Here is a 16085-nt window from a genome sequence, read left to right on the forward strand (position 1 = left end):
AAGATTACACAGCCCTCAATTTTATTTATCATTTATCTATGGCATGGACAGCATTTATCACAGCTTACATAAAATTATACAATAATGGGAAGGAATGCCAACTTGAAGATGACTGCGTCAAGACATACATACTGCATTCTTTACTGTGGGGTGACTTGACCAAAATCCCATCATTTAGTTTATATAACAGTTTCATGGCAGCTTAAGATGTCTTCAGCTGGACTGCTGCTGTCCTACCCTTCACTTCAGCACAATTTTTCTACACAACAAATCCTGTAACCAAGTGAAAAATGGGAGGATAGGGTGGTAGGTTTGCGAGAAACCATTAGCTTAAAATCAGATTCTCAGAAGAGCAGCCAGAAAGAGGTTAGATTGGAACAAAAACCTCCAAAGACAGTGTTTAAAAAAAAACAGTCATATTCTTATTAACTAAACCTTCTACCTTGATGATCACTTTTCAGCCAAGAAGTTCTGAAGTTTAAACTCAGTATTGAAATTCAATACAGATTTTCTCTCCTCACATATTAAATACTTATATGTGTATATAAATATTTATTTATTGTAGGTCAAACAATAATTAAGCACAAGCAATAATGCACAAGTCTGCTTCTTCCAAGTTCTTAGAACTGTTAGCTTAGAACAGGGATTCTCACCACAAGGTTATTTCTTCCATACTGATGAATATGAATAGCTTCAAGTGATAAATGACATCAAGACAGTTAAACATCTCCTCCTACATGCAAAATAGATTCATACACCTGCTCTCTTGCCTCCACTGAAGAAGCAGGAATCAGACGAAAACTTTTCCTTGCTCAGGTACAGATCCATTCTAAGTTTACAAGTAGTGCTTCTCACTGTGCTGTTCCACATCTACGAATTATTGGAGTTACTATTCCTCTATTGTGAGAAATAGATTGGACTGCCTACCTATTTTTTTTATTTAGAACTTGAAAAGGTGTACTGTACAGGTGTACTGTAAAAGATGAGGCTGGAAGTTTCCACTATAAAATTCAACATAACTTGTAATGATGTGAAAAGATTTTTGGCATTATTCAGTTCATTAACTTTATTAATAGTTTTACTAAACACATTGTTGTTTCTAACAATATTCTACTACGCTTTCATACAGTTGTTACTCCATATAGCATCAAGCCACCTAATTTCACCCCTGAGGCAATACAATCAGTTACATAAAATATTTTGGCTTACACAGAAAGCAGTGTCTCCTATCACTACAATACACTGCACAACTTCAGAAGTGAAAATTTGACTTTACAAACTTTATATTTGTTTATATACTTTAAAACAGTATCTCGTAAGCAACCTGTAAAGTGCTTGCTAATGTATGAATCTTCTCTGTAACTTCTTCAGCACCATAGTTCCAAGCTCTGTTGTGAGATGCCTTCCTCAAAGGTGGCCATCTTCCTATTTGAGCCCTAAAAAAGTTGTCTGAATCACTGGATGAATCTGCCATCAGTATCTTGAAACCTAGGTTGAAAGATCAGAAAAATGAACATTAAATCGTTATTGTAACTGAACAAATCCAAGCCATACAACATTTCCAAAGCAACTTCATAGACTATTCAAACCACTACATTAGCAGGATGTATCTTAGAAGCGCATTTATCAGCTGTTCCTCAGTTATTATGCTTGTTCACATCATGAAGTAGAGGCCAACATGCAAGGAGACCTCTTTTGGACAGAATTAAACCAACAGACCTATTCTCTACACTAGTAGGTGTTCAGTACACAAGCAAAGATCACAGCTGAAAACAAATCATCTCTGTAAAATATACATCAGGAGAGCAAAACAACTGATGAAGCCCTCATATGACCAGACAACTAGGCACTGCAATCTTTTCCATCCAAACTACCTTATCAGAATCATTCTCCCTTTGCCTCACTCTCATTTCTAAGCTATATTTAGGTTGACTTTGCTCAACTAATACCACTGATTGTGTGAAGTAAGATTAAGAAGCGTGTCTTTAATGACTCAAGAAGAATTCGAGACATTATGATAGAAGGCAAATGCAGAGTCTTTAAAAGAATAGGAAGGAAAGAAAATCAGGGCCAAAAATGACACACTAATCGGCTTAATTTTAATATGTGGAAAAAAAATAAAATAGGCTATTTTAAGTTTCTTTTTTTGAGAAAAACTATTCTACTAGAAAAGCAATGTGTGAGTTGATATCAAATCAATTTAGCCAATAATGGGTAACTGGAGTTCATTAAAGAAGAAAAAGGCAGTAGAGGTTACTTTTGAACAAACAAAGCATTAAACACTCAATACATATACAAAATTAAGCCAAAGAAACATGAACCAAATTAAGCTTTAGAAAAAAACATAAGTTGAACATCAGAACTCAAAGAGAAGTTGTGTCACATAGAGAAATAAAGTGAGAACCTACAGTAAATCTACTACATATTTTCTTTAAATGACCTGATAATAGAATGGAATGTTTATTGCATTTGCAGAAGCTTATAGACGCTGCCAGAAGAATAAGAGAAAAATAAAAAATATTTGGCAGACATTAATAAAAGTTCAATATGCACTGACAATGTAGTGTTCTAGAAAGAAAAAGATGGGAGTAAAAGATGGGGGGAAAAAAAGCTACTTTCAAAAACAGTGAAATACTACTACTTTTACCCACCCTGCATTCAACATAACCCTATTGCTGTATTGAGGTTAAAGAAATCTGCTTGAATCAAACTCAAAAATAATTTGAGGTAGAAAATATAAGGCTTGTGAGGAAAGAATGGGGATTAAGAAAGGCAGAGTAATGGAGAGAAAATTGGAAGAAATTGTTAGAAGCTGGGATCAGTAATGACAGCTGTAGTAAAATCAAGTAGTAACATTAAAATTGAAACCCTGTAAAACTAGGTTAAGATAGAGCTTTTTTTCCCTCAAATTATCACACAATGCAGCAGTCTGCCTAGAGTTTATGGAGTTACTACCATTGAGATTTATGCTAACTATCTTTGTGGAGAAACAGTCTGAATCTAAGTATTTTGGGGGAAAAGGAAAAAAGTGACAAATTTTTTAATTCCTTTTGGTCCTGTAGCAGATACAAGAAAAGTAAAGATATTATTCTTCTAGCCACTAAAACAGAAGTTTCCCAAAGAAACCATGGATGAGATTTAATTCTTACACTGTATATTATATACATGCCAATTGATGTTTTTCCAGAGTCTTATTAAAAAGATATAAATTTGTGTCTGCTAGACTTGGATAGAAACTTTTCAAATATGAAAGGAGAATAAATCAATATAATCAGTTCCTGCTTAAGTACACCAATATTCCCCACAGTTGTTTTCTGAAGTGAGCAATTTATCTCATCTTCGCTCCCCTTATCTCACTAAAGCACACTCCGGCTGCCAGTATCAGCAATCACTATTCCAGTATGTCTCACTCTAGTCAGATGAAATGAAGTCTAAATGAGGCTAAGCAAGCATGAACACTGAGTACTGGGAAAAAAAGGGAATACTGGATATTTTAAAAGAGAGAATAAGAAAAGAAATAAAGCATAGATAGTAATAACAATGTGGAATAATTTTAATTTTTACCATAAGGTCTTGCTAATCACTATATTAAGCAGTATTTTCCCCATCAATCTTTACTGGAAACTCACACAGACATCAGCACAATCTGTATTCTAGCACACAAACTACCTCCATCACTGATAAGCATAAAAAGAAACTTTTCTCTCTTAAAAAAAAAAAAAAAAAAAAAAAAAAAAAAAAAAAAAGTCTTATCCCTTGTTTTGGAGCAATTTGCAATTTTTAATTCCTCTCTAATTGCACTCTCTGGGCTTTTTTGTTTTTGTTTTTGCCCACTACACACAATCACTCAAAAGGCAGTAAACAGTGGATTCAACAACCATTTTCCTCAAATCAACAAACATTTTCAGCTTCAATCACTTGGTGAAAAGATTTTTAAAACCCCAAGCAATAGAGAGATGCTATTAATGGCCATACTAAGAATAAAGCACAAGACCAGCCCTATGAGAGATCAGAAACCCAGCCCTGAGTCATTAATCCAAGGGAATTTACTCTTTATTTGTCCAAAGGCCTTTGTACCACTATATTTTCACCTATCATTCTTACATTTGAAGCACATTCATTTTTAATAATCATAGCAAACGGCTGATGATCAGTACCTGCAACATTTTATCTCAACTACAAAGTCATACTAAATGTTGTTTCAACAAAATTAGATTCTTCAGAAGTGCAGTTCACAGGAAACAAATTATTTTGCTCCTTAAATATGCAGAAAAGCATGTTACACTTGCTCTGTATGTAGAATATTGCACAAGAAGTATATTCAGAGTTCAAGAAAACTAACCTTATTTCATGCAAGTCATACAGCTTGTCTGCGAGCTCAACAGCTCCAAGAGAAAGATTAGGCTTAATTCTGACCTCCATGATGTCACATTTCTTTCTAAACCAAACAATCCCAAAATAACATATTTTACAACATTATCAGTTTCACATTAGTGAAAGGTTGGTTATTAAATCTCAGCTGACAGGAACAAAATCTTTAAGTTTTCCCAAATTCAAAGGAACTGGGTCTCTGCACACCGTTCTACACGTACCTCTAGTTAGATGAATATGGGAACTTGTGGCAGAAGAAAGGTGTTGATAAAATACAATGAAAAGGAATAACTGACTGATGTGCTGAAACTATAATTCTGAGAAGTGCCTCAATCCTAAGAGCCAAAATCAGAACAGTTACACCACTGAAGAAAACAAAAGGGAAATGAAGATTTACAGTAATACAACCGATGGTGCTGTTTTCAGCTGACCAGAATTAGCTAGTTAGGATACTAAGTGACTAAAGTACTGAAGAAAGGGAAGTGACAGAAACCTAAAAGGAAACACTACACAGACTTCAAGAAAAGTTCCCATTTACAGTTATGTAGCACTCCTCCTTAGTATAAGTAACCATAGATAAACTGCAGGCACTTTTAAGCTGCAGGAGGATTGTTTCATATAAACCAACATCCTCATTTTTAAAGGAATTACAGAAGTTTTATTTTAGGTTTTAAAAAAAAAAAAAAAAAAAAAAAAAAAAAAAAAAAAAAACCACCAAAATCATACAGAGTAGAGATCTGTACAAATATTCCGTGTAGACATTTGCTGTATTAATTTAAACCAGAAAAGAGTATCATCACTTCTTTCAAAAACCTTCTCTGATTGCAGCTCACAACCATACAACCTACTTAACAGTAAGAAACATTTGTGATCAGTTTTGCATTTTATTTTGATCTTCTAAAGTACAGTCAGTTTACCTAGACAGGCCGTAACGTTTCTTGCAGTAAGAAACACACCAGCTCTCCCAGGTGCCGTCCCTGCTAACACACAGTGCGCCCATTCCGCGGGGACGTTCCTGCAGAGACCCGCAGGGCACAGCAGCACGACGCGCAGCTTCAAGCAGATGAGTTAGGTACACACAGCCTGACGGCTTCCCAAGCGCTCCTATTTGTTTATCCACACATACGCTAATCCATCACTAGGTAACTGAGCGTAAAGCCGTGAGTGAAGCCTAAGGGTGAACCACATAAGGACTGAGAACGGTTCCAGACCCGTAGTGCTTCTGTTTGTACCTAAAAATTTCAGGCACCCGATGCCACAAGGAGACACTCCAGCACCGTGCATCCAGGCACCAGAACTACATCAACACGTGACACCGTATCCCCCGAGCTCTTCAACACCGCGGCACAGCAAACGATTCTTTCATACCGTTCGCACCAAACACACACACGTAACCGAGCTTTACAGACACCCGATCCAACCCCTGAGGAACCCCGGCCGCCTCAGCTCCTCACCCCGCACCTCACGCACCGCCGCCGCTGCAATCCCGCGGGCCGCCCGCCTGCTCCCGAGGCCCCGCATTGGCCCCTCAGGAGCCACCCGCCGCCGTCACCGAGCCGCGCAGGGCAGCGCCTCCTCACGCGCCACTAGCCCCCAGCCCTCACCGCGCCGCTGCCTGAGCCCCACCTCCTCGGGGAGCTGCCGGCCCCTTCCCCACACACACTTCCCAGCCTCCTCACCTCGCCGCTATGGCAACTTGAACTAGCCGCCTTGATACCGGAGGGCAGAGCCGCCTTCCGGGAACTCAAGCAGCCCGCGAGGCTACTATGGGAAACGTAGTCCTCGAGTTGCGGTTCGGCCTTGGGGAAGGGAGAACGGAGAACTTCAACTCCCAAGAAGCCTTGCGAGGCAGCCGGACCAGGCGAGCGGCGGACACCCGCAGGAGGAATAACTGGAGGCCAGGCCCCGCCCCTCCGGGAGCCGTTGACTCTTGCGGATGCGGGGGGTGGATCTGGGGTCACTTCCCACTCACCGCGGCAGCCGCTACGGTGGAGCGCAGTCCGTGATGTACGGCGGTGTTTATAAATGTGTTTAAAAAGTACAGTTTTACAAAATACGCATTAACGTTTACAAACATTTACATTTTCTAAACATAATGTAAATAAACAGAAAGAGAACAAACAGAAGCTGTGGTTCTGCTGAAACAGATGCATGCTCCATACTTTATACACAGGAGGAGGCTGGAAGCCTGGCTGATCCACTGAAAAAATGAGTGTGTGAGCTACCAGCAGGCTGTGTGTCTGACAAGGAAGGCACCTCCTTCCTTCTCTCTCAACTTTTCCAGACTTGTGTTTTTGAGCCAGGCACCTCACTGTTACAGATGCTGCATCTGCTATCTGTGTGCAGTAAAAAGGAACAAAATGTTACAGACTGCTGTGCTGCAAAGCCTCGAAGAGAGAAATGAAATAACATGGACATTAAATGCAACTGCATAGAATTGATACAGAAGATCTTTTCAGCTTGGGAGGATGATATGTAAGAAATTATATGTAAGAAAAAAAAATTATTTAAATGTGCATACGAAGCTTAAGAAGCTGTTTAACTTTTCAAGCACAAAACATTTTATGTTGTTATATGAAATCATATGTATCTCAGGATTTCTGTTGCAAGAGTTACCTTATAATGATTGCTTTTAGAGAGGACAGTGTGGTCTATTTCTCCATAAGGTTCGTGCTGGCTTTTTAGTGCTCTTGTTCTCTGCTTGAGCAGGTGGGTAGGACCAGGTGATGTCCAGACATCCCTTCAAACCTGAGTTCTGTGATTTTGCACTCCTTTCTGAATGCGAAGACACCGCTTTCATAGTTCTTGCCTCCTAATTGCTCAAGTGTGAGAAGCAGCTCAATATCAGTATTCTACCTGAGTGTATTTAAAACTGACAGACCTCAAGCTTTACCCAGCAGTACCTCCCAGTTAGTCTTCAACCAACTGAGAGCTTTATTTTTTTTCGTATTTTTTTCCCCATGAAATAAAGGAACAGGAGAAGCACAAGATTTTCTTAAATCCCACAAACATAAAGTTTCATGACTACTTGTTCTTGAAGTTGGAGATAAATCGGTTACACAGACTTGAATCTTCAAGAACCTAGAACCGCACTTTCATGTAGCTATTTGACTCTTGATCTAGTAAGTGGTGCTGTGCCAAAGCAGCATCTTCAATACAATTTCTTTTTTACTAACCAAATAAGAATTATTTTAGTTACTAAAATTAGAAATATGTAGTAGCTGGCACACCTTGCATGTGTCTGGAATGCATGGATGAATAAGAAGAAAAGTATTTATTCCAGTCTTTATTTAATAATCTCCCTTTTTTAAGCACTTCCTCATACATATATTACAAGATTTAATTGTTGATATCTTGTAATCCCTTTGGGAGTTTATGTAGGATAGCAATTACTAATTGCTTCTGTTGTGGTTTTTCTGATTTGCATATAAGCCATATAATGAGTGCAAAGATGCCCAAGATATCATATCAGATCGGCAGCAAAGAGTAATGTTGTTTCTAAATAAACTCACTGCCAAAACAACGGAATTATTAGTCTTGATGTATTGAGATACACACAGGATGAACCACCATTCCTGTCACTAGAGGGAGCATCTGTAACAGTGGAAAAATGTAGTTTGTCACTGCTTGTCATGGTTAAAATACTAGGAACTGAGAAAGGGAGAGCTGAAAAAGCACCAGGAAAAAAAGAAATTGCAATATACAGTAGTTTTTCAAGAGATTTTTCTGTTTTGTTGATTTATTAGGATTGGAGCAATGCTCTATTGTTCTTGGAAAGATATTCAACTGTATCTATATCTATGTATATGCATATTATATATATATATCATTGAACATGTATGTATGTAAAATCTGGGTGATAGTTATAATACATTATTTTAGTATAAAAGAAAGGAATATTTGTTTATATTTTACATGGGATGACAAGCTGCCATTCAATTTGAAGTGCTAAATACCATCACTTTTCAGGACTGGTGTGGTCAGAACTACTGATTCCTTTCTACGCTCTAAAATACTTGCAGTCTTCCCTAAGCTAAACAGTACTTTTCCACCATTCCTTTAATAATCATGCTTCTAAAACCTTCTATTTTCTTCACTATCCACAGAATAATCCTCAGTTTTTCTGTTTCTGTCTTGGCAATTAATGCCCAAACCAGATACAGTACTCCAGACAACTCAATAAATGCAAAGTGGAATAACTGTGTAATATTCTATTTTTTCCTGACATCCAGAAGGTGTCTTCTTGCATGTAGTGACTTGCATTTTCCTCTTCCTGTTAAGCTATCAAAGTCATTTTAAAAGCATGATAATATGATCTAGAATTTACATACATTTGGTTTACATACTTTTGGTTTCACCATCCACCAGCTTGTTAGAAAACATTGTCCAGAGAGACCAGAAGGTGTCTAGGGGAAGACAGAGCATGGCTAGCAGGATGTATCCCTCTGTGCTGGGTATCAGGGCAGCAGAGCAAGACAATAACAGGAACCATCTCAACGCTCCAGCCAGGAGCAGGGCAGCTGGGGCACAGGGGCAGCCCTAAGCATTGGGCACCTGCCTGGGCACAAGGACTGGCTGGACCAGGCTGGGACATCAGCTGGATAGCTGGCCAAGTAATGAAATAGGGGTACAGTAATGGGGTAGAGAAATTGGCCTGATTGACACTGATTGCTGACCTCTAGCTGACAGGCTCCTTATATATTTCTACTTATGTGAGAGACTACAATGTCATTTCAGTTAGAGCAGAACTTTTCTGAGGGCTAAGCTAGTGCCTGTGAAATCACCCCATTGTTAGCAACAGCCTTTTTCTCTGAAAATCCTTAGAGTTCTGAACATGTAAGCCCAAGTCTCAAAGCCCTGGAAGAAATGCACCCAGACTTGGAGTTCTCCTGAGGCTGACGTCACAACTTTTGTTGTATTTTCTCCAAGGCTATCAGGCTTTGAATTAGAGGAATTAAATTCTTCTGACATTGAGATTCAAATCCAGAAACCATGAATCGAACAGTTCTTACTCCTTTTGAAATCTACTTATAACATCTACAACTTCAGTACCAGCCTTCACAGAATCACAAAATCACAGGATTGTAGGCATTGAAAGGGACCTGAAGAAATCATTGAGTCCAAGCCCTCTGCTAAAGTGGGTATCCTGCAATAGCTTGCACAGGTAGGCATCCATAAGAGTCTTGAACATATCCATAGAAAAGGACTACACAGCCTTTCTCTCCACAACCCGTTCCAGTGCTCCGATACCTTACTGTCGAATTCTTCTGCATGTTAGTATGGACGTTCAAGTTTTAAGCCATAACTCCTTGTCCTATCACTACACACCACCAAGAAGAGCCTAGCCTCATCCATTTTTGTCCCACCTCCCTTTATATATATATAAACATTGATCAGATCCCATCTCAGTCTTCTTTTCCTGAGGCTGAACAGACCCAGGTTATGGGGTCTTTCCTCATGCTGGAGATGCAGAATCTTCATCATTTCTGTGGCCCTCCGCTGCACTCCTGCTAGGAGATCCCTGTCTTTTTTGAACTAGAGAGCCCAGAACTGGACACAGTATTCAAAATTTGGCCTCACCAGGGCACAGTAGAAGGGGAAGATCACCATCCTCAGCCAATTGGCCACACTCTTTTTAATTCATCCCAGGATACCACTGGCCTTCTTGACCACAAGAGCACACTACTGGCTTATGGCCAACCTGTTTTCCACCAGGAGCCCCAAGTTCTTCTCCTCAGAGCTCATCTCCAAGAAGCCACCCCTTAACCTGTATATGTAGTTATTCCTCCTCGTGTGCAAGACTCTACACTTGCCCTTGTTAAACCTCATCAGGTTCCTTTGTGCACGACTCTCCAGTCTGTCCATGGTAGCACAGCCCTCAGCAGTGCCAGCTACTTCTCCCAGCTTTGTGTCATCTGTAGGCTTACTGAGGGTGGACTCTATCCCTTCATCCAGGTCACTGATGAAGACATTGAAAAAGATTGGACCCAGAAAGAAACCCTGGGGAGCACCACTAGTTACAGGCCTCCACCCAGACTCTGCACAACTGATGACAACCCTCTGAGCTCTGCCAGTCAGCCAGTTCTCAATCCACCATTCCCTTATCTATCCCACATATTCTAAGTTTTGTAACAAGGATGTTCTGGGAGACAGTATCGAACACCTTGTTGAAATCAAGGTACATAATATTCCCTGTTCTCCCCATATCTACCCAGCTGGTGATGACAACGCAGAAGGCTAGCAGGTCGGTCAAGCATGATTTCCCCTTGATGAATCCATGTTGACTACTCCTGATAACCTTCTTCTCTTCCCATTGCTTGGAGATGACATCCAGAACAAATTGTTCCATCACCTTTCTAGAGATGGAGTTGAGGCTGACTGGCCTGTAGTTTCCCATATTCACCTTCCTGTTTTTGAAGACTGGAGTGATATTGGCTATCCTCTAGTCTTCAGGTACCTCTCCCATTTGCCAGGATTTTTCAAAGATGTTAGAAAACAATTCAGCCATTTCTCTCAGCAGATGTTGGTGCATCCCATTGGGGCCCATGGATATACGTGCATTGATTTTGGCTAGATGCTCTCTGTCTAGATACACCTCAACCAATGGAAAGTCTTCCTCTACCCAGACTCTCTCTCTTATCTCCAGGGTCTGGGATTCCTGAGGGTTAGTCTGAGCAATAAAGACTGAAGCAAAGAAGAGATTCAAAACTTCAGCCTTCTCAGTGTCCCCTGTTACCAAGGCACCCACTTCATTTAGTAGGGGACCCACATTTTCCCTAGTCTTCCTTTTACTGTTGACATGCCTAAAAAAACCTTTCTTGCTATCCTTTACCTCCTTTACAAGGTTTAATTCTAAGAGGGCCTTACCCTCCCTTGCTGTATCCCTGTGGGGCCTGAAAACACTCCTTTATTCTTCCCAGGTGGGCAGGTCCCCTTTTCCACATTTCATGGACTTTCTTTCCTTTCAGTTTATCCATGAGATTCTTGTCCATCCATGCTGGCTTCTCACCACCTCATCCTTGACATTTCTTTGGCCTAAAGCCATTCATTGTTGATATTTTTTACCTATTATTAATAGCTGGGAAGATATTTATTCCTTCCATTAACACTTCCTGGACTACTGTGGTTGCCATGGAGCAGCTGACATACCAAGGCTTCTGTTGCCAGTTCTTGTGCTCTTACTTTTCTCCCCACTGAATAAAACTTAACTTTGCCTCAGTGACTGAGGAACGAAACGATGTAGTCATCCTCTAGTTTAAGAGCCTGCAGCAGAATTACTACAGATGGCTAATAGGAGGTAGCTTATTAGTAAAGGTAGGTAACATAAAGATATCTTTTGTACACAAAATGAATAAGTATGATCGGGTTTACGCAAACCTACTGAAATGACTCGAGTCAAGGGACTGCTTATTATCCACCAAAAAAACTAATATTCTTTTGCTTAGTCCACAAAAAGTAGTACATAAAAAGTAACACTGGACACAGAATGAGAGGGAGGGAGAGTTTTCAAGAGAGCACTCACAATAGGTTACAAAATATCACTCCATCAGTGCTACCTTTAAAGAGGGAGTACAGGTCCCCACTCTCTTCATCTCGTGGGTTCTTGTTTGCTGTGAAAAATGTGGACTCTTCCGTAGTACCCTTAGTTGCATTGGATCATCAAGAAGGTTAAAAGAGGACAGAGATTAAGCTGGAAGTGGAATTTAATGCTACAGCTCGAAGTTGACAAGCTGCTGCTGGACAGTGTCAGGCAATATTTTCTGCGTAAAAAAAGATGGCTTTCAACTATGGCTCTTAGTCACTGCCTAGAAATTAAGTGTAGTATAGACTCATGGCAGCTAAAAGCATTGATCAAGAGAAGACAGAGATCTCTCTAGTGATCTATTCATTTTGCTAGATTATTTTGTTTTCCTCTGTGTCAGCCTATGTCAATCATTTATTTCCCCAAGTCAGAAGGAACTAAGGAACTGAGATTTTCATGTCCTGTTGCTAATACAGAATGCAGTATCCCTGGCACAAGCCGGCTATTCTAACAGTAAGAACAAGAAAATCAGCAGAGAAGCTTGATATTCTAGAAAAATCCTGAAGGCAGCTGAAGCATGCTGAATATTACAACACATGGTATGTTAGAAGAAGTTGACTAGTGGCTGATTACTGTCTTTGGATAAAGGACTCAAGCTGAGCCTAGCTTCACTTCACTAAAATTTTATTCTTGTTTCATTTTCTTGTTTATTCTTGTTTCATTGTATCTATATTGCATTTCTAAAAATTATGACCATGTCTAATTTCTTACTGTGAGCAGGTTACTTCTCTCGATTTCCTCCTTCCTAGACAGTTACAAACACTTTTTTTGATATTTGGTTGGCATTTTTCTTGTTTTGTGCACAATATGTGCATGAAGGAAAAATGACTGGCATTTAGACTCAAAAAAAAGAGTAACAAGTATTGAGGCAAAGAATTAATGAATTTTATTTGAGCTGCCTCATTGAATTCAACAGTTATATATTTATATTTTTAAAAATATTTGTTTTTAGGAAGCATCACGTGTGTATGAAGAAAGCTCGAATTAATTTGGTATTAACCAGGACTTTTCAGCTTTCATTATGTCTGTCAGATGCAGGTCTGACTGCTGTGATGTCTGTGCACTTTGTAAATCAGTGTCCCTACCAGTGACCACTTGAAACAACAGAGGTTCCAGCTTGTTTATCTCAAGGTTGGGTATTTTCTTTCTCATCTTACGTGAAAGGACTTTATCTTTTCCGGAATCTGAAAAAAAAAATGTTTCTCTTTCCATTTTGCTCTCTTTTATCATGTAGCTTTCAAAATCTCTTTTTTCAAATTTTTAATGCTGTTTTTATCTACTTTACCGTATTTATTTACATATTTACAGATAGGGAATTTTTATTTGGTGAAAAGCATTGAATTGTTAAATGGTTAAGCTTGGAAGGGGCCCTTAAAGATCATATAATCATTTAATTACTAAGGTAGACTTCTAAGACCCAATCGTTTAAGTCCAACCGTCAACCCATCAGCACTACGCCCACTAACCACGTCCCTAAAATCACCCATTCAAGCTCGAGCTGCTGTTCCAAGCGACTGGGTATTGCTCAGAACAGCCCCTCTGTGCGGCAGAGGTGCTGGAAAACGAGTGCGGCGTCCACAAGTCACTCCGCCGCGTTAGAAGACAGCTCGACGACATCGTCCCGCAGCCGACCGCGAAGGCGAAGCGGCGAGGCCGTCCGGTGCCGGGCATTGCCGCACAGGGCAGCAGCGGCCGCCGTCGGCAGGTGGCCCCGGATCCCCGCGGCTGCGGGAGGCTCTGCTGCAACGGAGAGCGGCGGGAGGGGGCCGGGGAGCGGCTGCCCCGCGGGGAGGGACGGGGTGGGCATCGGGGGCCGGGCGGGGTAGACGGAGCTCTCTCCGTGCAGCGGGCGAGCACGGTTCTGAGAGCCGTCCGCTGGTCCCGCTGCGGGAAGGGGCGGGTTGTCCAGCAGAGGTGCCGCCTCTCCCGAGCTGCAGCTCTCGGTGGGCTGTGCCCTCTTATCTCCTCTGGAAGCGAGGGGCAGAGTGGGAAAGGGTGGTGAAAGATGCTGTGGCTGCCTGTCGCCTTCCAGTTGGTGCTGGTGCTGTGCAGCCAGGGCACGGAAAGGTGCCCGTCAGCCTTCTGCGAGTGCTCCGACTGGGATGACTACAAAATTACTTGCAGGGGCATCCACTTCATTCCCAGCCTTCCAGAGGACACTCAGACCCTGTGAGTAAGCTGTGGTGGGTTAGGAGAGGTACAGGCTTATTGCAAATATTCTTATTTTGCAAGCATGAGATGCTCTGAGTAAATGCTCTGTGAGAGGTGTCAAGTGGGAAAGTGCTGTAACTCACTTGGGCAGCGAAACACGGTGGGAAACAGCAGTGAAGAGAATCTGTGTGTGCCTGGCAGACCTAAGAAAAGTGCCCCTCAAGCCTTACAGAGCTGTGAAAAGATTCCTGATTGCTGGACTTCAACAGTTCTGGGTATGAGATGGTAAATTTAATGGCCGGACTGTGTGTGAGCAAAGAGGGGAAGACTGGATTTTGTATATCCTGTGTATGGAGGAGGAGAAAGGGTAGATCAAACAGTTTTAAATGCAAAAAGAGTAGGACTTGTATGTACCACCTTGCAAACAGTTTTCTGTAAGTTTCTGAGCACTTTCAGCACCTTTGTTGAAGCCTGACAAAAAGAATCCAGGGGTGCCAGTAATCCCAATATATTGATTGGAAAATAAAGTACTTCAGAAATACAGAAGTGTGGAGAATGTAATACTGCAGCAATTTTGGGACGTGCAAAAGTGATAGACATTTCAGAGCAATTCAGGTACACAGAAGTAGTGTTCAGTTCTATTCCTGTTACCTTTAAGGTATCACATCTGGATTCCTGCTAACAGTCCAAAGTATGTCATATGCCCTATCTGTCAGCTCCATATCTGTGTATGGGACAGGAACTATGGGGACATGGAAATGACAGAAGTCGTCTTTAGCAAAGTAGCTGAATGACTGTCTGTCTTTTACTTTCTAAGTCACAAAAAGTTTCTAGTGTCCAAGAGGAAATTCATTTATTAGCAAATTACTTTCCAAACAAATAAACTTTAACTCATTTAACTGTAAGATAAAACCATTAGAAGTTGATTATTTTATGTCTTTATAAATATTCTTGGAACTTTATTTTAAAAAATGAGCCATTAATATATTTGAAGGTATTTGAATGGGCATTTGAATTTTTTAACACCTAACAGTAAAGGCTTAGCAAGTTAATCACTTATCTGGAAAGACAGAGAATAACGTCTTGATCTATGATGTTTACATTGCTTATGTATGACTTTTTGGATTGTTTTGTTTTTATTTTGTTGTGATGTTGCTATTTGGTGTCTTTTTTTTTTTTTTTTTTTTTTTTTCTTCCTTTCTGGATAATACAATGCAATTATGCAAGTATTGCAATTGATAAAATTTTAGATTAAATATTTTTAAATTTAGACATTATACTTTTGTATATATGGTCTATTTATCTTCAACATGCAGTAAGGTTACTGTATGTAACCTACAGTAGGTTCCCTGAAATCTACCATGACAAGGTAGAAAATAAAGCAGCTCCAGTTTACAGGAGAAATATGCGTTCGCATAGGCTTTTAAAATAGTTGATAGTAACAATGAGATCACATAATGGAATTGGATGCTTTCTCTGGAAATGCTAGTTTGAGGACTGAGAAGTACACTCTCTGTATACAGCTTCAGTGGGCTGTTGCAGTTCTAGGGATATAATTACTAGTTTAAACACTAAGGAACACAAAGATCATATGCTGCTGTTTAAAAACAAAATAAAACAAGAACACACAGTGAAAATTTTATTTCCATGAAAAGAAAAACAATTCTGCTAACAACAATTGTAATTTTAAGTTGTGTAGTAGAAAAGGTAGAACATGGAATGTACAGCCTGATTTGAAAATAGATAAGAAAATTCTCCAAGAAAATAAGGAAAACACAGCTCTTTTCAAGGAAAAAATGGCCTTTTAGAATTTGGTTTGTAGTTTTCCCTCTGGATCAAGCGTGCACATTTTCTCTCTATTATCTGAATGACAGAAGTCTGATGTATATTCTGTTGTCTCTTGAAGTAACTTTTCCTCTGTGTGTCTGAAATCTCAAAACAGCTTATTTTAAAATTTTCTCTTGTGGCCATTCAGTTTTGT

The 16085-nt window shown here is 40.1% G+C and overlaps 2 protein-coding genes across 4 annotated transcripts in view; one reads left to right on the forward strand and one right to left on the reverse strand.

Annotated features, from left to right (window-relative positions):
* The window catches only part of CEP128 (centrosomal protein 128), a gene marked incomplete at its 5' end in the record, with an annotated part of 93216 nt that extends 91742 nt beyond the window's left edge, over positions 1-1474 (reverse strand). Inside the window, one exon of the mRNA XM_079537358.1 lies at positions 1325-1474. Within this exon, the coding sequence (XP_079393484.1) occupies positions 1325-1474 (150 nt within the window). The remainder of the gene's footprint in view (positions 1-1324) is intronic.
* A 12484-nt stretch (positions 1475-13958) lies between these two features.
* The window catches only part of TSHR (thyroid stimulating hormone receptor), a gene marked incomplete at both ends in the record, with an annotated part of 47026 nt that continues 44899 nt past the window's right edge, over positions 13959-16085 (forward strand). For all 3 annotated transcript variants that reach the window (XM_079537800.1, XM_079537801.1, XM_079537802.1), the window contains one exon: positions 13959-14122. In XM_079537800.1, coding sequence (XP_079393926.1) covers positions 13959-14122 — 164 coding nt within the window. The remainder of the gene's footprint in view (positions 14123-16085) is intronic.

The sequence above is a fragment of the Tetrao urogallus genome, assembly GCF_951394365.1.
Source record: "Tetrao urogallus genome assembly, chromosome: 6".
Classification (NCBI taxonomy): domain Eukaryota; kingdom Metazoa; phylum Chordata; class Aves; order Galliformes; family Phasianidae; genus Tetrao; species Tetrao urogallus.